The following is a 23,422-nucleotide window of genomic DNA, read 5'->3' on the forward strand; positions in this document are numbered from 1 at the left end:
GGCTTAATCATTTAGATGTATGAGTTTATGGAAGTTTTTAATCTCCCTGTAGTTTCTTCATTTATAAAATGGGCATCATAATAGTACCTCCCCCATACATTTGAGATGAGTATTAAATGAGTTAAAACATGTAATGAATGCCTAGAAAAAGTTGAAATTCAATAAAATATTAGTGATTATTATTTTTTTCTGAAAACTCTGGTGCCTTCTTAGGTGATCGTGTAGATTGTTAGAAAACTGAGAGTCGATTTTATAGCCTTTTCTAACAAAGGCACAGGATCTGATAGTCTGCAGAGGAAACCATTGTTACTGGTTTCTCCTTTTAGTTCTTTTGGAAGTACCAATATAAGTCTTTTCTTCATTTCTTGATTTTTCAGTTTTAGATAAAAATTTAATGATTGCCTTTATAAAACTTTCACCTATCAGGTTTTTTTTAGTTAAAAACTTTTGCAAGAGTTTATGACATTTACTGTCTATTATATGGCTACAGTTGTCTTAGGTAGCTTTCCTGTAAGTTCATTCAAAAATTAAAACCAATAAGTAGTATCTATAATGTTATGGTTAGGAAAATATTATTCCGTCTAGAATCAAGTATGAGTGAATTGATAGAAAATGAAATGTAATTTTATGTCATTCAATCTGTGTCACTTTTCAAGGCATAAAGGTTCTAGTGGAACCTGACTTAATTTATTTCTAGCCTTCTTGATTTCCTCTGGGTCATACATAGCTGCCAGGGGGCTTACATGTCTGAAAATGTATTATTTGGCCCTCAAAAATAAGTAGGTATAGTATTTGAGTTAAAAATCCTTTTCTTTCAGTACTACAAAGATATTTTCCGTTGTCTTTTAATATCTACAATTGGTAAAGAGAGATTTAATATTAATCTGATTTGTAGTCCTTTCTGGTTTTCTGTTTTGGAGTTTTTTCCCCCTCTTAATTTGTTTTTTGTCAGGCTATAACTAGATCTGTGTTTGTTTGTTTTGCTTGGAATTCAATCTGAACACTTGAATTTGGGAAATTTTCTGTTTTTTCTTTTTTTTTAGGTATTCTATCCCATTCTCTGTTTCCTTTTATTACTTAAAGCTTTGTCCTCTCTTGTCCATGCTTGAGAGTTATTCAGCTTCCTACTTGAGATCTTCATGTGGCTTTCAAATTTAATTAAATTTCATGTGGCACATCAAATGTAGTATGTTCAAATTATTATCCTTTATTTGTACCATTCTCTGTCTTATACCCTCCTCTAAAAAAATCATATGATCTTTACTTGACTGATTCCCTCTTATCAAGTCTCAGTTCAAAAATGACTCTTTCAGTGAATGAGTTCTTCTTATATTATGGTATTTATGTTGTCCAAATCCCAAGTCAGTTTCTATCACATTACCATGTCCTCTACATAGCATCCTCAAAGTAAATAATCCTCTGATGATCCTCTCTTCCTGGTATTGCTTCTCTTGTTCAGTCTTCCACCACACTGACCCCTGACTAGCCTTGATGATTAGAGTATGAAGGAAGTAGTGATGTGTGACTTCTGAAGCTAGGCTATAAAAGGCATGTGGTTTCTACCTTGGTCTTCTGGATCACCAGCTCCGGAGAAATCCAGCTGCCATTTTGAGAACACATTCAAACAGCCTTCTGGAGAGGCTCATACAAGGAAGAACTTAGGCCTGTCAACTAGCGAGCCATGTGAGGGCAGCACCTTAGAGGGAGATCTTCCAGCTTCAGTAAAGCCTTGAGATGCCAGTAGCCCCCGTCAACATTTGATTGAACTTAGTGAGAAGGACCAAGCCAGAACTGCCTAGTCAAGCATCTCCTGAATTCTTGACTCAGAGAAACTATGGAAGATAAAATGTCTATAAATTTTGGGGTAATTTATTATATAAGGTAGAAAAAAAGAGAGGACGTCATTATAGACCTAACAGTTATTATAAGGATTAGCCAATATTATGAAGAACTTTATGCTGATAAATACAACTTAGGATAAATGGTTAAATTTCTTAGAAGACAATACTATGACAAAGTACCAAAGCTCACTCACAAAAAAATAGTGTGTGCATGTGTGTGTATGTGTGTGTACATGTACACATGAAGATGAATTTAGATTCTAAGCTTTCTGGCAAAGGAAATTCCAGTTTCAGTTGGTTTCATTGGTGAATCTCACCAAACATTAGAGGGAGAAATAACATGCCTTCTATATAAACTTTTCCAGAACATAGAAGAGAGGACACATCTCAACTACATTTATGAGGCCAGCATTACCATCATATTAAAGTCAGAAAAAGACATTAAAGCAAAAATCATTACATACCAATATTGCTCATGAACGTAGATACAGAAGTCCTTAAGCAAAAATTTAACAGATTGAAGTCAGGAATATATAAAAAGGGTAATACGTTATGACTAAACGACATTAATTTTTGGAATGCATGTTTGATTTAATGTTTGAAATTCAACCTGTGGACTTTTCCATACTGATAGAAGAATAGAGAAAAATCATACGTTCACATGCTCATCTTAGTAGATAGAGACCAACAAAAAAACTCTCAGGAAACTTGAAATATAAGGGAATTTCCTGTGTAATAAATAGCATGTACGTGAAACCTACAGCTAGTATCGGACTTAATGATGAGAGACCAAATCCTTTCTCTCTAGTAAAAGAACAATGTGTGTGTGTGTCCACTTTCACCACTTTATTCAACATTGTCCTAGGGCTCATAGCTAGGTCAGTGAGGCAAGAATAAGAAATGGAAAGCACATAGATTGAAAAGGAAGAAGTAAACCTATTCACAGATAACTTATGTAGAAAGTCCTAAGGAATCTACCAAAGATGTTACTAGAACTAGTAAGTGAGTCAAACAGGATTACAGGGCATAGGGTGATGTACAGAAATCAGTTCTATTCTACAGACTGGCAACAAGAAGGAACTGAAAATTCAGATTAAAAATAACATTTGTGTTAACATCAAAAACATGAAATACTTAAGGATAACCTGACATGATATGTTGACAACTTCAGCAAGATACTTCTGAGAGAAAATAAAGACTACCTAAATGAGTGAAGCAATAGACCACGTTCATGGGTAAGAATACTCAGTATTGTTAAAATTCCAATTTTCTCCAAATCTGCAGACTAAGGAAATCTCAGTGAAAATCTCAGCAAGATTTTTTAAAAAGAACAAAGTTGAAGAACTTTCACTGCCTCAAAGCTACACTAATCACAACAGTCTATGGTTTAGGCGTATGGATAGAAATACAAATTAATGGAACAGAAGAGAGTTCCAATATCGACCTACACAGACATGAACAATTGCTTTTTGACAAATGCACCAGAATAATTCAGTGGGGGAAATTATGGTCTTTTCAACAAATGGTTCTGGGACCATTGAATAACCACATTAAAAAAAAGAATAAGAACACTTGACCTTTGTCCCACAGTATATGCAAAAATTAATTCAAGATTGATCATAGATCTAAGTGCAACAATTGAAGCCATAAAATTTCTAGAAAACAGACAAAAATCTTTATGACCTTGGGTTAATCAAAGATCTTTTAAGACAAAGATCTTGCTCTAAAGCAAGAAATGTAAGAGAAAGACATGATAAATGAAACTGCATCAAAATTTAAAACATTTGTTCAAGAAAATGGAAAAGCAAGCTAAAGACTGAATATTTGCAAAAACAATGATCTGATAGAGGACTGTTATTTAGAAGATATGAAGAACTCTTCTAATTCAATAAAAAGATGTATAATCCTATTAAAAATGTGCAAATCAATTAAAGAGACACTTTCCCGAGGAAGATACACAGTTAAGCACATTAAATGCTGCTCAACATCATTAATCACTGGGGAAATGCAAATTGAATCCACAATGAGGTACTACTACACACCCACTAGTATGGCTGAAATTTAAAAGACTGATAATACTATGCATTGACAAGGATGTGGAGCAAATTTAACGTTCATTCATTGCCAGCAGGAATGCAAAATAGCACAGCCATTTTGCAGAATAGTTTGGCAGGTTCTTAAAAAGTTAAGCATGTACTTGCCGTATCAGCCAGCAATTCTATTCATAGCTATGTCTTCAAGAGCAATAAAAACATATATCTACCCAAAGACTCATACTTACATGTTCATAGGAGCTTTGTTCATGATAGCTAGAAACAACTCAGATGCCTTTAACTGATAAAGGATATACAAGTTGTATTGTATCCTGTGTAATGAAATATTTCTCAGCCATGCAAAGAAACAAATTGCTGATATATTCAACCCAATATTTGACTGTCAGAACTATTATATTGACTAAAGAAGGCAGACAGAAAAGCCTTCATACTGTACTTTAAACTGCAAGCATTTCAGAGGCATTTTTGAGGCAATAAAAATGTGCTATATTGTGGCTATTGTATTTATGACACAACTATATATATATTTGTGAAAACTCACTGTATTAGACAACTTAAATTGGTGAATTTTATTGTATAAATTTGATCACAATAAAATTGATCTTTTAAAAATGTATGTTAATAGTTAGCAATTAACTTAAAAAGCATCATGCTAACATTTAATTATATTGATGGGGATGGGGATTTAGAAAGGAGGACAATGTCTACTTAAGAAAGGCAGATGTAGTCAAACTAAATTTCCTCAGTAATATGTATATGTTATTACGCTGTATACTTCTTTTTTAAAAAAATACTTTCCATTATTAATTTTTTTACCAGAAAAAATAATATCTATATTAAATTCTTGTCTGGACCCTTTTCTTTATTCAGACATGGATTTGCAGCATAACTTTTAAGAACTCGTGTGTTTTGGGGTGTTACAGCTTTAAGTGGGACCTTTCTGATCTTGTTTACCACTATGTAAATGACATACTGTACCTATTATTGTAAAACATATTGCCTCAAAATTTAGTGTCTTGAAACAACGAACTTTTATCTCACAGTTTATGGGATCTACTTTCCAGCTTTTTCATGAGAGCCTCTCTGCAGGGACGCCTCACTACATGGAAACTGGATTTTCCAGAGGGAGTGAGCCAAGAGAGTATCCACGCTGGAATCCGTCATCTTTTCATAACTTAATATCCAAAGTGACATTCCATCAGTTTTGTATTTTATTTGATAGAAGAGTTAATAGGTCCCTCTTACACTCCATGAACATCAGGAGCCAGAGATCACTTGGGTGCATCTTAGAGGCTGCATATTATGTAGTGATCAATAACTAGTTGGATGGATGGATGGACAGGCAGTCTGATTAATGTTATACCACAATACAATTCATTTGTTTGATGTTGCATACCCTCTCTTAAGAAGAACCCTGAAAAATTTGAGACTATTTAGGAAAGACTGACCAGGATGGTGAGAGATCTAAACATTTTTTCCTTGTATATATAAAAATTAAAGATTCTGCCAACTTTTACCTAAAATAGAACATTTTAAGAAGACATAGTAATAATTGTGAAGCGTTTGAAGGAGTGAACTGTGGAAAAAGACTTAGGTATTCTTTTTAACTCCAGACAGCCGTCCTAGCACTGGAGGACAGCAGTTACAGGAAAATGATGTTACAGGAGAAAATTGTGCTTCAATATGAGAAATTTCTAATAAATTGTATATTTGCTCTTCAGTGCCATTTACATTAACCTGTAAATGCTTTCTGGCAAGTACTGCTACTTATGGTCAATAACATTCATCATGCTTTTATCCTTAGCATATGTGTTTAGTGACTTTTTGACATTGAGTTATATGACACTTCTGGAGGTGAGGATTTTATAGGAATTGTAGTTACACATAATAAAAAATAAATTAATCTGGAGGTCTTAAATATTTCCCTGTCCTTTTTGGAAGAGGTTATAATACTCAAAAGAAAATACAAATGCATGCTGAGTTTTTGAAATAAATATGTACTTGTTTATTTTGGATTCACACCTGCATATGTAATTTCTAAATATGAAAAGTTTTTTTTAATTTTTTACCTAAAATCATTGGTTTTCCATTTGAAGATTTCCATTTGAAGTACATTAAATCTTGAAAGGTTTTTGCCTCATTCACATCATTTTAATAAGAGGTTTTGTTGCCATTACAGCACAAGGGGTAATTGAAAGTTTCACTTTTTATCAGAGTCTTGATTTTGTGATTGTGCATAATGAAGTGTCATTTGTAATGGAGGGCAGTGAGGGCACCACCATGTTCATGGGAATTCTCAGTCCTTACAGGTTTTGTGTTCATGTTACTCCCTTGTGGTTAGACAAGAGGAACGGCCACTGTGGATTTGGGACCATGGATATTACAACTTTTAAATTACAACTACTGGTGATAGATAGAAGATTAAAAACAGTGGAAACTTCAAAGACTTGTTTTAAAGGGGACTTTGGCTTAATGAGACATTTTCTGGGGCCAATATATACAGATTAGCATTCAAAATTTTTTCCTTTAAATATTTGTATGCATAACTATTTAAACCTGAAAAATCAGAGTTAGCTTTCAAATCAAGAAATGTCACTTCTTGGGAAGGTATAGCATTTTTAGAAAATATTTAAGTTTGGGGCACCTGGCTGGCTCAGTTGGTTGAGCGACTGCCTTCGGCTCAGGTCATGATCCTGGAGTCCCAGGATCGAGTCCCAGGATCGAGTCCCGCATCGGGCTCCCTGCTGTCAGCAGGGAGTCTGCTTCTCCCTCTGACTCTCCCCCCTCATGCTCTCTCTATCTCATTCTCTCTCTCAAATAAATAAATAAAATCCTTAAAAAAAAAAAAAGAAAATATTTAAGTTTATGCCTATTATGTGGTATATAGTCCTTGAAGTGGCATGTCTTAGGCAGTGTTTTTTTTAAAGAATTCAACTACTTTTGTTCTGTATTGAAATACAGGGCTAGAACAAAGTTCTTATGATTAAGATTGGGTTAGATACAAAATTCATTTCAAAGAAGTAATGCTTACAGTAAGTTTAAACATTTCAGATCTAGATATTTAAGGTCTAGCTTTTAAAAGCAAACAGGTTAATGGGGGGAGGTGGGCAGGCATTGGGCTAGATGGGTGTTGGATATTAAGGAGAGTCCTTGTGATGAGCACTAGGTGTTATATGTAAGTGATGAATCACTGAATTCTAGTCCTGAAACCAATATTCCACTGTATGTTAACTAACTAGAATTTAAATAAAAATTTGAAACCAAAAATTAAAAGCAAACATTTTCCTAGATGAATTTAAAATATTTAAATGTTAGAGTATGTTATGTTAATCTAAATCCCAAGAAGAAAGGAAAAATATGTCACAGTACCCAAATACAAGAAAGAGGCAAAAGCTTTGTTGTGTAGGACTTTAACCTCTAGATACTAATAGCAAATCTCAGTGAAAGCAAATAAATATGCATTTAGCACCACTTGCTCAAGTACAATTAAGTCAAATATTTTAAAAGCTATCAAGTTCAGAGTAAGGTCATAAAATGTGATCAAACATAAAAAAAATGAGACACTTTCTACAAAAATGTTTAAAAGCACCATGTGATCTTACAATCCAAGACTCTGGTATAATGAGAGTAGGTGGTGTGTATCTATTTTTCTTTTAGGTATATCTTTTAGGTTTTTGGTGTGCACACAATAAATATTTGTTACAGAATATCTGAATAAAAGAATTGATTATGTAAGAACTGTAACTATATCCTACTATAGCTTTTCCCTTTTTAGATTTGCTTAAGTCTACATTAAAAACTCTTTAGTTTAAAAAAATTTTGAAGTTTTGACTTCATTTAAGTGCCACTTTTGACTAGTATATCACTTTTATTGGAATAAATGTCTGCAAAACAAGGCACTCAACTCATCATTTTTCAACATAACCTCTCACATCATTTACACTGAACATGTAGGATCTTTATGACTTCAATTCAGCAAATTGTAAATGCAATTTTATAGTTGTTTAGTTTTTGTTTGACAGCTCACCAGAGAATTCAATAAACTGATCCAGTGAATCCTGTATAATATCGTCATCTAAACTCTAAAGGACAGTGCATGGACACTGCTTGGTCTGATAATAGATGAAAGGAAAAGGGAAAACTGATTTATCTGTCTTTACCTATCGTATCTCAGCCTGAGGGGGAGGGGGGCAGTTCTTATTGAAATAATTCACATCAAAACAAGATAATTGTTTGGAACATTAGAAACAAATCATGCTGAAGACATAAACCCCTCATTTTGTATTTTAGGTTTAGCCTTTATTTGTCAATTATAACCTTAGAAAATACCTAATTTTTAATTTAAATGTCTATTACAGTTTGGCTCCTGTTACCTCATCCTTTATAGCTAAAAAATAAAAAGATCAATCCATTCCTTGTGGAAGCAAAGTAAGCAAATTTAGAAAGTAGCAAGAAAATGTATTTTTTTCTTAAAGGATCTTAAAGGCTGATTTGACTACATGTATCTCATTTCAGTCATATAAATCATAATTGTGCATAAATATCAGTTGATTTGGTCACATATGTTTAGAGGGACTGATTGTTGCTGACTTTATTAATTGTTATATTTTTGAAGACTTAAAAAATTCAATTTAAAGGGATCACATAAACTATACTTTTATATTTTGATGGTAACTGAAATTAAGGTTCTCAGAACTTTAGTGCAAGTATTTGACCTTTTTACTGTTGTTGACTCTCAAAAACGTAGTCTGTTTTCAAAGCTAGTGTGATTCAAATAAGGTAATTGGGACAGTGTGCACAGATAGTACTTAAAAATGCATTCACCCCTATCTAGCTATTAATACATTATCCAGGTAAAAACAACAGTAAGCATTTGTTAAATACTCTCTAGGCACTAGGTCCTTAGTTAAGCTTTTTATATGTGTTATATAATATTTATTTAAGTTATTATATTCATTTTATAACAATCTGGAAACTAAGGATTAGAAATGTTAATACATTCAAGGTCACAGAGCCAGTAAGTCATGTTTATGGTTTAGTGAATTTGTCCTATCACAGCCTTTTTCCCCTATTACAGACCCTTTTAACCCCTACATTTTACTATCACAGCATATGCATAGTGTGAATTCATAATTGAAATAATAACCTAACTTTTAATTTTGCATTTTCTCAATCCTACATGTGCTAGATTGTACACATATTGTTATAGAAGTCCATTTATAAAGACAGCTCAAAAATGGACCAAACATTTAAGAACATATAGAAAGGTAATTTGAATGTTACACATTTTCCAAATGGGAGATTTTATCACTTTCATCATTGTAGTAACAGTGCCCAACGTCCTTTCATGTCTATACCACATTTTATTCTTTTGTCCCTCCTTTTGACACGTGAAGTAGATACCAGTTTTCACATGAGGAGAATAAGGCGTGGAGAATAGTTTAGTTCCACCTCTGGGTGCTTTCCCTCTGAACCATACTTACCAGGATGCCATTCTGCTCATGCACGTATGAACTATAAATCACACCGGATTACAAGGCTGTCAAGATTGTGTAGCTAGGTGCTATAACACTACCCTGAACAGCTGCCTGAACAAAGAGACGTGTACTTGAACATAATGCTTTAAAAAGTATATTTCATGAGATGGATTGTCTATTTTCTATACAATTTAGAATCACTTTTATTTCATAAGACTGTAAAGTGGTTTTGAATGCAAACTAATATTGGGCAAATAGTGAATACCGTTCAATTGTAGAGACCAATTCAGAAAGCCACGCTGTGAATTGAGCAACTATGCCTTCATGGTTTAAAATGCTGGTTTCTTATGCAATGTGGGACAGTTCTTATTTCCTCTGAAATTGCGATTATACATGTATTTGTTCCTTTTAGTTTTAGCATCACAAATAATTCTGACTTGGAATTAGAGATCATGCTTTGAGGGCAGGAAGAAACTTGCACGTCATATTGGAGTTTTGATTTATTATATAATTTATTGTTATATGATATGCTCTAATCTTATAATTTGGGCTTTAAAAATAATTTTCTGCTTTAAAATTTCTCACAAGGTCTCTCTTCAGACTCCCTCATTCACCTTTAGAGTCATAGCAGAGCTTCTCACTTGTTGGCAAGTGAACCAGATCTTTTTCTCTCCCTGAGTTGTGTTCAGAGTAATTTTAAACACTTGCCTTGCAGAGGAAATAAACTTCTCCATTCTTGGGGAAAAACTGTTCAACTAAAAGATCTGACCATGTAATTCTCAAATGAGTTTAAAGAATTTATGGCTTAAATGAATATAAATTCTCATTTACCTTTTACTTTGAGCGTGGCTACTGTTTTCAGTTAATAGCATTTTGTACATTAATTGCTTCCTTCAAATTCCTGTCAGCTTTATAGTAGGTAAGTGATACTTCCTCAAACCCCACTCTGTTATGCATTTGAAGAAACATAAAAGATTAATCTAGGTTTTCCTAAATCTCTCATCCTAGAATATGAGTTTCTTAATTGCTTTATATTTATATCCCTAGACATCATTTCTGACTTTTAGACTGTTAACCAAAAATATAATGAATTCAAGATAGTCTTTATATGTCTAGATTAGTTGGGCATGTTAAAGACTTTATGTATCTTCCATCACAGAAACCAAATATCTTCAAATGAAATAGAAAAATAAACAGCTAGGAAAAGAAGAAATAAAAATGTCTTCATAGTGGATATGATCTTATATTTGGAAAATTCTAAGGACTATAAAAGTCTACTATGATTAATAAGTGAGTTTAGCAAGGTCATAAAATACAAGGCCAATATTTGAAAGTAAATTATATTTCTATATTCTAGCAACAAACAATTAGAAACAAATTTAAAAATCAGTACCACTTACAGTAACTTGAAAAAACATGAAATAGAGACAAATTTAACGAACTATAGCTACAACTTTGCACTGAACGTTGCAGTGTATTACTAAAAGAAAGTAAAGAAAATCTAAATAAATGAAGAAATGCACCATGTTCATGGATCAGCTCAATATTACCATGTCAGTTTTCCACAAATGGATCTATAGATTCAGAGCAATCCAAAATCAAACATCAGTGGACTTTTAAAAGAAATTGATGAGCTGATGGTAAAATTTATATGAAAATGCAGATAACTTTGAATAGTCAAAATAGTTTTGGAAAAGATACATAGAGTTGGAAAATTCATACCACCCAGTTTCAAGAGTGATTATATAGTAATCAAGGCAGTGTGGTATTCACACAAGGATAAATACATCAAAGAGATTGGAAAAGTCCAAAAATCAGCCCACAAGTATCTAGTCAATTGATTTTCAACAAATGTGCTCAAGTAATTCAGTGGCAGTAATGAATAGTCTTTTCAGTAAATGGTGTGGAAACAACTAGTTATCCATGTGGAAAAATAATGAAACTCCACCCTTACCAAACATCATGCATGAAAATTAATTTGAAAGGTATAGACCTAATATAAAATCAAAACATTAACACTTCAAGAAGAAAAATAGGAGAAATCTTAGCAATCTTAAATGGGGCAAAGATTTCTTAGATAGGAAAAAAAGGCACAAATCTTTTTAAAAAGGTATAAATTGGACTTCCTTGAAAGACACAATTAAGAAAATTAGGAGGTAGGGGTGCCTGGGTGGCTCAGTCCATTAAGCGTCTGCCTTCAGCTCAGGTCTTGATCCCAGGGTCCTGGGATCGAGTTCCGCATCAGGCTTCTTGCTCAGTGGGGAGCCTGCTTCTCCCCCTGCCTCCCGCTCCCTCTGCTTTTGCTCTCTCTCTCTCTCTTTGACAAATAAATAAAGTCTTTTTAAGAAAATTAAGAGGTAAACCACAGACTGGGAGAGGAAAATAAATAAATCAGAGATACACAGACAGTCTTTGTATGTGTGTATGTATCTATGTGTATTTATTACATAGAGTATACATATATGAAGATATGCATCCAGAATATATAAAGAACTATTACAACTCAATAATAAAAAGCTGGACAACGCAGTTTTTTTAAATTGGCAAAATATTTGAAAAGGTATTTCATTGAAAAAGATATATGAATGCTCAGTAAGTGCATGAAAAGATACTTAATGGCATTGGTCATCAAAGCATTGGAAATTAAAACCATTATAAGGTACCATTAGCTATTCAGTAGAATGGCTAAAATTTTAAAAGACAGTACCACGTGTTGGTTAGGATGTAAAGCAACTGTAATTTTCCTGCATTGCTGGTAGGAATATAAAATGGTACCACCACTTTGAAAAATAATTTGGCAATTTCTTTAAAAGTTGAACATACACTACTGTAGAACATCAATTCCACTATTAGTTATTTGTCTAAGAGAAGTGAAAATTTATGCCCCCACAACAACTTGCACACAAATGTTTATAGTAACTTTGCTCGTAATATCCAAAATCCAACTCAGAATAGAAGAATAGCTAAACCAAATGTAGTACATCTGGTACAATGAAATACTATTCAGTAATAGAAAGGAATGAATTACTGATACTTGCATCAGCATGGACACTCTGATTCTGAAACTCTAGAAAAAACACATCTAATATGGGCCCAGGGTGAGGATGATTTACTAGAAAGGAAAATGGTATATTTTAGGTTGATGGAAATGTGTATCTTTATTGATGTGGCGATTACAGGTTATGTTTGTGAAACTTACCAACTGTACATTTAAAAGAGATGTACTTTATTATGTGTAAATTATACCTGAATAAGGATGAAAATTATAGAATTTATAAACTCTACTTATACTTGATTCCCAAAGGAAAATAACTCAAATGATAAATGAACACCCAAGCATAATTTCAAAGTCCTATTTGGAACTATATAAAAATATTGCTATAAAGACAATTACTAGCATCTGAGTATAAAAATTTTGACTTTTAGTCCATTTGTACACTACAGTGGCATATTTCATTTAAACTTATGATCCAACACAGCAACATACTATAATCAGAGGAAAACATCAGTTAAGTATAGAAAGACGATTAAACAGTCACATCCAAAATAATGAAATTAAATGATATATAGAAACTAAATCATGTGAACTCATATTTTTAGAAAAATAGAACTATATATTAGTGTGAAAAGATGTTAAGTGAGTATTAATTTGTTAGGCAAGACACATAGTATTGATGAGGTTGTATCATAAGTGACTGCAGCTTGCAATAAGTGAGTGACTTCCCTTGTTTTTACTTTATACTTTTTTTTCTTGCAGTAATTGATATAAACATATATTTCCCTTTGTCCCTTTATTTCTTATAACCACACCTTTCCTCATAGCGTCTTTCTTCAAAACTGAATTTTCAAATTCATGACCTCTCCTTATTTTAGTTTTTCTTTTTAACAACAAAACCAAAATCTGTATTTGTTTCCTCTTCTTCTTCTTATCTCCAAAGTTATGACTTTGGAGATTAACTTAGCAGAAGTTAATACCTCTTTATTTACCCACCTGAGGCATGCTATTCCTCAGAATGTTTTTGAAGCAGAGTTTGCATTGTAAAAAGGACAGTATTATGGAAATGATTCTCAAGTTCAATTGTACAAGAAATTATGAGTTTGCCTCCACTTTGTAGGGCAATAAAAATGTGTGAAGTACTGTAGAATGGATTACATCTCTTTTGTCTTCTCCCAAAGTAATAATTTTTTTTTTTTTTTTTTTAGTGAGAACAGCATGCAAGCAGGGGTTGGGGGGCGTCAGGGGGTGGCAGAAGGAAGGGGGGAGAGAATCTTCAGCAGGTTCCACACCCAGCGCCCACCGGAGGCAGGGCTAATCTCAGGACCCTGAGATCATGACCTGAGCGGAAATCAAGAGTCAGATGCTTAACTGACTGAGCCACCCATACACCCCATTTTTTTATTGTCCTTTTTATTTTTCCCCTTCCTTTTCCTTTAGGGTATGTCTACAATCACCTGTTCAGTTGCTCAGCTAACCTCCCCTTCCACACAGGCATACCATTTAGAGTATATATGTGATATTAATTTCTTGAGGCTTGATGGACTGTGATGAGCTATCAAGCTCAGTGCTTTTTTTTTTTTTTTAGCATTCCTTTTTGCTGGAGAATCCAACTATATTAGTCTCCTTTCACCTTCCTACAGATTTGTTATTGGGCGAGAAAAGCCAGGACAAGTGAGTGAGGTTGCCCAGTTGATAAGCCAGACGCTGGAACAAGAAAGGCGCCAGAGAGAGCTGCTCGAGCAGCACTACGCCCAGTATGACGCCGACGATGATGAGGTCAGTAGCACGTGAAAACGTCCTTCCTACCTTTCTCCCCACCACATTCTACTTTACAAAACTCTCTTTACTATGTAAAAGTATGATAGGTTCTTTGCAGTTTCTCATGGAGAGCGTGTCTACATTAAACCTCACAGAAGAGAAATATTACTGACATCTGTTATTAACTTATGAATCAAGTAATGGTATCCTGTTTATAGCCTGAAGACTTTGGGATCAAATAAGTCATGTTTTACTGAACTATTAAAAGAAATTCACGGAAACAAAAAAGAGTAAAAACACCAACATGTGAATAGTAGCTGTCTTTATTGTTGGAATTTGGTGATTTTCTCTCCCTGCTTTATATTTTTTCGATTTCTCCCCCAGCTTTCTACAGTAAGTTTGTAATGCTTTTTGAAAAAAAATCAGTAAACATTTTGATTGAAAAAATGCACACATACTTACACAAACACACACAGAAAAGTACTAAAACTTGCTGGGTGTTTTCAGGTTTCTTTTTTTCCAGGAGGAAAACGTTCTTTAGATCTGCTCACTGTGATTTGTGCTAACATAATGCAGAACAAAGCTTTTCCACCAGCACATATTCCATAGAGTAGATACATATTGGAATAATTTTGCATCCTGCTCTCTGTAGAAGATCAAGTAAATGAATAGAAGCTAACCCCCCAGTGAAAATGGCTCTCTGGAATCCTTGTGTGTTGTAATGTAATACAGATGCTGGTCTATTTCTAATGTAGATGCCAAATGTACGTTGATATAATGGGACAACATGCTTTATTATAAACATGTTTAAACATGCATGTGTTTCATATTGGCATGTCAGAAGACCTATCAATAATTTAATCAGAGTATTTCATACTCCATAAACATAGTAAATACTCAGGTAAAACGTATATTATTTATACCAGCTGATATAAGGACAGTGCAGCTTCATATGTTCAACCTCTACTCATCTGAATATATTCTTTTTCCAGAGCTTTTTTTTGGACTCTAGCCAGGACATAGTGAAGATTAATAAATAGACATTGAAATATTTTCATGTATTTTTAGTCTGGAATGTTTTAACCCAAATGTATCTTAATTTTTTGTGTGTTGGTAGTTGAATGTAGTTTATTCTCCATTTATTATAGTAAACAATTAAAAATGGTGCATCAGTTAACTTTTGATCAGAGAATAAACATTACAAAGTCTTCACATGAATGAATTTGTCTCTTAGAATTCTGTTTAGTTGATTTAATTTCTTACTTGCAGAGTCCATTTGAAATGGCAAGGTTTTTTTTTATTATACTGAGATACAATGTATGTAAATGTTACCTTGGATTTAGAAATTAAAAACAATTTCCTCAAATAGTTAAATGTTCATCTTAGTCTTCAGTTCTCTGTGCTAGTGTTCTGTGTTTTATCAGAGACACTGATTTGCTTTGGCTGCAAGCCTATTTTTAGGACTGTAGAATCATTCTCTGCAGATTTGGTTTTTACCTGCTGGCTCTGCTAGAAAGAATTTGGATGTGAGATTCGGGGGAGTTCGGGTGACATCAAGTGGAGGAAAGCGAGGAGGCCAAGCTTTCCCAGTCTGTGGGCCTCAGTGTCTTTGGCTTTAAGAGATTGGGCTAAATTTCTGCACTCTTTCTAGCTTTTAATATTCTGTGAGTGTGTGGAATAAAACATCAAGTCTAGCAAGGAAAGAGGGAAAATAAGACAGTTCTTTAAAGCTCTCTAAGTGGAAATTTTAGATCACCTGCTACACACTACATACTTCTTCCAGTTATTTTGAGGAATTGATCACATTCAGTTCCAAAAGTTTTCAACTCAAGCCCCTAAAGCTTTTTGTTTGTTTGATTGATGTAAGATTCTAATTTAGTAACTTGAGTCAATGCAAAATGAATATTTGTTACTCAGCTTTTGTCCTTAGGAGCACATCATATGGATTTTTTGTTTGTTTGTTTGCTTCGTTTTTATGAGGAAAGCAAAGTTGATTGTCACCTGAGCAGATATTTTCAGGACTAAGAAAGGTAAATAAATACTCAGTGCCTGGCACTTGGCAAGGTGCATTTCCCTACATGATTTCATGTAATCTTTACAGCACACAGAAAAGATTTTTTTTTCTAGAAATGACACAAACGAGCCTTTTTCTAGCCATATAGCTAGTAGTTGGCAGATTTATGATGGGAATAGGGTCTTCGTATCTCCAAGGTTGGGACTCTTTACAACATATTGCTGTTTTTAATGGAGTGGGCTAATGGGTCTGTCTTTGTTCAGGTACCCACAGAATAACTGGGTGACAAGATGTTGGAAAGAGGATTCTGTGTTAGGTGATGGAGTTTCTTGTAATACGTAGGTTCTATGATTCTTTATTCAGTACTTCTAGTAATAGGGGAATTAAATACTTGGAGAATTATTTTATTCTAGGCAAATAATCTGTAAGTATCCTATGAAGATAGGGCTTAAAGGGAAGAATAATTGAGTGTATGATTTTTTTTTTAATTCAAGTTTAGCTTTAGGTTAAACTTTGTTTCTGTCTTCAAGTTGTAGAAATAGAAATCAAGAAATAGAAATCAGATGCTCACTACTGTGTTACTCCATGTAACCTTCACTTTACTGAAAAGGTCAAGGAACCTTTTTCTTTGTTGCTCTCTCATGCTCCTCTCTGACTTGTATTTCTCTCCCTTTCTTGTGTGTTGCCAAAACATGCTCAGTTAAAACCAACTGTTAATATTCTGTGCATAGGAGAGATGAAAGCTGTACAAATAATGAAAATTCACTCTTGTATAAACACTTTATTTACTTGATTTAAATTCATTTTTTTACTAATGCTACCAAATATTGTTAAATCAGTTTGAGTGGTATGTCCCTATTTTTTATCTACTCTCTTTCTCTCTGTTAATGAAAAGTAAAATGTCCAAGAGACATAATGGAGGTGAGAAGCACCAGTAACCATTGGTTATCCAATGGGTAAATGATCCTTGAATAACTGAGTTAATTTTATATGTAATTCAACAATGTATTGATTTATGTATCTTTGTTAATCCTGAATTGCGTAATCAATCACTTGGCTTCTCACTTTTCTTATCATTTATGGAATCATCTTGTGATTTCAAAGTTAGAAGCATTTTTATTTCACAATATCCTCTATGACATTCCCTGGGCCCCTAGGAAAACCTCTGATTAAATGCAGAACAACTAAGTTCATCCAGCTAATTTCCAGAGCCAGTGCTTAGATCAGCATTATAGCTTCTGGTTTTGGTCAAATCATCCAAGGTTGATTCTAACTTGGAACTTGTCACATTGATAGAGGGGAGTTGCTTGCTTGAATTGCCCATGGGGAAAACATTGCAATGTTGAGAAATATATCCTGAAATTGTAAAAGTACAGTAGTTCTCTATCAAAACCATATTTAGGCATAAGAATACCTTATTATGTATTGTGTGTGCTTACATGTAGCTGTTTTAATGCTTTAGGACATTATAAGTTGTACTCCAATAGATTTTAAGATATATAGATCCCAGACTCTATTTAAATTTCTACACTTCCTGGGTTCCCCCCCAAATATTTAAACTAGAGGAGTTTACAATAAGCAAACAGCCAAATCAATTTTAATTTACATTCCTATTTCTGTTTACTCTCTGTTAAACATTGTGATTTAAAAAAAAAAAAGTTAAAAGGGCTCTGCCCAAAGGCTGAAGAATGAGGGGAAGGATCCTGTAAAGAAGAAAAAGATTAAATCTGAGCAGTTGAAACATTTAAGATGTGGATCTGAATATATCTGTAATTAGCAATTGCATCTCTGGATAATAGAATTATTGTTCATTTCTTTTTCTTTCTTTTTTTCTTTCTTTTTTTAAACAATCTGGAAGGTAACGATGGAGGATTTCAGTAAGCCCCTCACACAGTCAGCACTATCCCACGAAATTCTGGGGGTATGGTAAATTTTTCAACTAGATTTTAATTTTCAGTAACTAATTTGTCATACTCCACAACTATCAATGTTTAGCCTTTTAGTGGTGGGATGTTGTAATTCTGGCATATGTTTTGTGTAGCATGGGTCATGTATGTAAATTGTGGGTATATGTTTCTATCCAGGATCATTATGCAATGTGAAATATAGTGGGCTCACACTAGAAATGAAGTATGACTTGGTGCTGTACCACTTTTTTGAATTAGAAAATGCATATGGTCGTTCACATTAAAATAAACTATTTTACATGCACTTTGAAATTATAGGATTATTTTGGTTTGCTTCTTTAAATATGCTTTTAAAATATGATAATTATTACATTTTAAAGTCTCAGATTATAGATGGTATATCAAAGTCTCTTCAGGTAATAGTTTATAACAAGGTTAATCATCACTCTAGAGACTGAAGCCCGTTCTCTTAAGAAATAATTTAAGTTCACTTTCATAATTTTTTTCATTACTGGAAATTAATATAATTATAACTATATCATGAGAATATTAGCTTTTAGAATCTTTTAAGGTATTGAATATTTAGAGCAGCTACCTACCTGGATATGCATTTTTATTGCTCATGTTAACAGGTAATAATTAGAGTCAGAAATATAATGGAGCTATGGTTTGCATAAGCGTTAAATGGTTTATAAGAATATAATTTTTAGGCAAAAAGCATTAAAGGGATAACATTAAATTTGACTCATGCTGTTTGCTGTTCCTGGTTGGAAACAGCTTGTGTTGTGAACAAGAGATTGCAATTATTATGGATGGCCTTTTAATAATGTGAATTGACTTTATACTCTTCATAATGTTGAGAAACTAAGAGTGGGAGGCATTCTCTCAGTTCTCAAACGTGTGTGTTCTAGTAAGCACCGGAACTTCAGTGTTTTTTCTACCCTTTATCCTTAGGCTGCTCTCTTTAATGGGCAAAAGCCTTCTTTAATTTGTGTTGTCAACCATTTTAGAGCACTGTGGCTGAATTGCAAGGAGTGTCTGGCAACAGCAATAACAATAACAACTGTTTCCTTAAGGTTTGTTTTTTTTGGTGGAAAATAATGCTTATCTGCACCTTTCTGCTTCATGTGTGAAATTAAATATTCTGTGTGTCTTATTAACTAGCTCTGTGCTCAGAGAACTCTAGAACCGTGTGTTTTGTGTGTTGAATAATAGTTGGAAAAATTATCATTTGAAAATAGTATTTAATTCTGAAATATAGCACATATTATAGGTGCAGGTTCTGCAAGTTGTACTCACTTCCTAATGTTTAACCATGGATGTTGTTAACCCTTAACACTTTAAATATTTTGTGATTCATATTAAAGGAGAAGAAAAAGATACACAACAAGAAAAAGATACACAACAGAACCATGATGTATGATGTATATACAATACAGTGTACACATTGTTTTTAAACCCGGTGGGTTTTTTTAGAAAAGAATCTTTTGATACAAAGTTCTTCATTTTTCAAAAAACTAAATACACATATCTTTAAATTATACTACTTATTTACGTGATTTATATGGTAGACATAGCGAAATGTCTAAAAAACTATTACACTTCAAATAATAAAATAATTCTCACTATCTTTAGCTGCCAGTAACAGAAATAGAGGAGCTTAAAAATGGAAATCAAGTATATTTAAAATGGAGATTGGATTATGGTGATGAGAGGAGCCTGAAGAATAGGAGAAATACAAAACCTTTTTAACAACTTGTTTATAGTTGTTATATAGTCTATATATATATAGATTCCAATTTGACTGGATCTTTAAAATCATTAAATTTAACTACATCCTTTAGTTTGTGATCCCCAAATCTACAGTACTGGTCATTGTCATTGAAACCCGGATTCATAAGATGTTTGGAAAACATTTAGTTGAAGACTGTGTATCCGTGCTTGATCTAGCCTAGGCATGGTACATGTACACACACACACACACACACACACACACACACACACACACACTATCCCCTGGTGGTAGACATCCTCCTATACTTGAAGGACCCTCTTTAGAAATATTCTTTGTATGTGAAAACATTATTATTTATGATATTGGGCACAGACAGGAAGATGGATAGTATCAAGGGAAGATAGAAGTTAGAATAGAAACCTTTGCCTAAATAATGTCATCTTTTTGTAGCTCATTTTCTTTACATTGTTTGTCATAATGCAAGTGATTTGAATATGTTTTCATGTTATTTTCTTTCCAACTACCACATTGTGATAATATTTATTCATGAGTGAGATATAAAATACTAAATAAACTCTATGAAATTCTGCTATACCATTAAATTCCTCTGAAAGTATAGACTTTGTACATCCTAGACATCTAGGACTATAGAACAATTCTATATTACAATGATGGATAACAGAGTTTGAAGAGTTTGAGAGATGTTACAGAAATAAACACAAATGTCAGCATTTTCCCAACTTTAAGAGCATTTTCTAAGTTGAATATAATTTTTTACCAAAAAGTTATAAAATGCAAAAAGGCCCTGTGGGAGATGGACCTTATCAACCTTACTTTCCAGTGGGCCACAGGGATCCTGTGTCTTCCCCATGCCTTTGCTCCTTTGGTCTTCTCTTCCTGGAATGCCATTCCCTGAACCCATTATTGGTCACCCTTGTGTGCCCTCAAATCCCGTTCACTTTCAGGGCTCAGTTTAGGTTTCATGTGTCTTTTCTACAAAGCCTCGGACTTTCTCAGCGAGCTGGGGACTCTTTTCTGTATGAGTCAATAATAGTATTGTGTGTATATCTCTCTATCATCATTTACCCATAAATATCCCCCACTAGCTTATAATCTCTTCAGTGACGGGTTTCAATAGCTGGTTGATTTTTAATACACACCACCGTGAGCACAGCACTGGGCAGATGTGAGGAAGCTAAGAAATTGAACTGAATTGAATCACTCAAAGGATGCTAAGATAAAAATTGGAGAGTAGAGTTAAATAAGAATAAAATTTAGTTAGAAACATAATCTGAGATAGTGAGGGAAGTGTGGCAGAGAGTACGTGGGTAAAAGGAATGTCAGACCTGGCAAGACTAGAGATTGGAGATAATGACTGACAAATAATCTGGACTTGTCCTTTGGCACTTTGGGATTTCACACACCTTTCCATGGGCTTTTGCTTCCACATTTTAATTATTTTGAGAGAACAAGAATTTTCAAGAAGACCCTATCTCTACCACAGTGCACCAAAATTGTCTGCATGTAAAACCAGGAAAAAGTGAATATACATATTTCAGTCCTTGAAAACCTTTGGATCTTAGAAGTAGGAATTTGGTGACTCATGTTGACATGATTTCTTTTTAGTCATAACTGAAAAAGCATGCAATAGCAACAGAATAGTTGAAGTGGCCTAAGTGATGTCAAGATCAATATTGCATAGATAGTCATCTTCTGCCCAGTAGCCATCAGTCATAGGAATACATTTTCATCAGCAGTAAGAACTAAATGGTGACCCTGACCAAAGACCCCAGTGTTCTAAAGCAGCCTTATTATGGAGACTTAGTGGGTCTGATAAGGATTCCATTTATTTTAAATTTATATTGATGCTAGTAAGGGTAGTGGTAAAAACTCTTAATGGATTTCTGGAATTCCAGTCCTCAAAGGGGCTTAAAAAAAATCATTTTATTGACATAAAATTGACATAGAGTAAAATATGTAGATCTTAAGTGGATAACTTGATTTTTTTTATCATTATATATCCATCTTTCAGATATTAAAGTTAACAATAATGAGGGATAAGTTATATACAATAATTCATGTGGGTAGACAGTTTCATGAATAACCACCACCACAGTTAAGATACTGAACATTTTCATTACCTCAAATAGTTTCCTTACAGAACTTTGCAGTTACTCAGCCCAAATCAAACCATTGAATCTATTTTCTGACACTATAGATTAATTTTGTCAATTCTAGAATGTCATTTGAACAGAACCATGAAGTACATACTTTTTAATGTCTGACTTCTTTCACTTTCATAATGTTATATTTATCCTAAGTGTTCTGTATATTATGATGAGACTGTAATTGGTGTTGCTTTGAGTTGCAGTAGACAAAGCCCAGGGCCCAGCCAGAGTGGGATGTCTAATTGGAGAACTCCATCATAAAGCTGGAGTCTCACGGGCTACACTTCTCTACAAGATGAAAATAAATCTAATCTTCCACTCCAAGGACTGCATGAGAAACTGCCAATGTCAAACCTTGTTGCTGGGTGGAAGGGAAGAAAAAATTTTTTCTGAGACATTGTGATCACAGCAGCCTGAATTTATGCTACCTTTCAGGAGAAAAAAAAAAAGCATGTCCTTTCTTGAGGCTTTCATCTTTTTTTTTTTTTTAAAGATTTATTTATTTTAGAGAGAGAGAGAGCAAGCAGGGGGAGGGGCAGAAAAAGAGGTAGAGGAAAAACCCAAGCAGACTTCACACTGAGCCCAACGGGGGGGGGGCTCAATCTCAAGACTCTGAGATCACAACCTGAGCCAAAACCAAGAGTTGGACACTTAACTGACTACACCACCCAGGTGCTGAAAGCCATTCATCTTCAATCAAAGCTTAAAAGTTGAAGTTTCAAGAAAAGTGAGCTTACAATTTCAAAGTACAAAACTCACAGGGAACAAAATCACCATGAGAGACCAAGAGCCAAAGGAGGGGCCCAGGAGGAAGTGAGAAGGGTGGGAGAAAAAAAGAAGGAAGGAAAGAAAGATAAGGTCCCGGTTATTTTATCAATTATACCAAACAGGAAAAAAAATCTCCAGTTGTATATAACGTATTCCAGAAGACAAAATTGAAAGTAGTACAACTCTGATACCAGGAACGCAGTAAAACCTTGAGAGTGTGAGATGTATTGGGTAATGAGGGATAACCGTGGTACCAAAACCAAATATTGATGACAAAGAAGACTTATAGGCCCATCCTATTCATAAAGACAATGCCAAAAAAAACCGAAATAAAATATTGGCAAATCATATCCAAGAACATATAAAAGAGATATTATGGCCAAGTTGAGTTTAGCCAATAATGCAAGTATGGTTTAATATTTGAAAATCAGTCACTACTTGCATTTGACATCATACTGGAAGGCAAGAAGAAGAAGTAAAATAAATAAATTGGAAAGGAAAAAATAAAACTGTTGCAGGCGATGTGGTCATCTGTTTGGAAAATCTCAAATATACCTATAAATCAATTATTAGAAATATTATAAGATTTTAGCAAATTTGCTCTATACATAATTAATATAACATATAGCATCTATTACAATGTGTCTACAGAGAGAAAATATAATTTATAAATTATTAATTACTTTAGTAAAAGGCAAAACC

General features: G+C 33.7%; 1 protein-coding gene across 4 annotated transcripts in view; it reads left to right on the forward strand.

The window, feature by feature from the left end:
* The window catches only part of PPP1R9A (protein phosphatase 1 regulatory subunit 9A), a 296,367-nt gene that overhangs the window by 189,321 nt on the left and 83,624 nt on the right, over nucleotides 1-23,422 (forward strand). For all 4 annotated transcript variants that reach the window (XM_021689634.2, XM_021689633.2, XM_021689637.2 and 1 more), the window contains exon 5: nucleotides 14,011-14,146. In XM_021689634.2, the coding sequence (XP_021545309.1) occupies nucleotides 14,011-14,146 (136 nt within the window). The remainder of the gene's footprint in view (nucleotides 1-14,010; nucleotides 14,147-23,422) is intronic.

The sequence above is a fragment of the Neomonachus schauinslandi genome, chromosome 12 (assembly GCF_002201575.2).
Source record: "Neomonachus schauinslandi chromosome 12, ASM220157v2, whole genome shotgun sequence".
Taxonomy (NCBI): domain Eukaryota; kingdom Metazoa; phylum Chordata; class Mammalia; order Carnivora; family Phocidae; genus Neomonachus; species Neomonachus schauinslandi.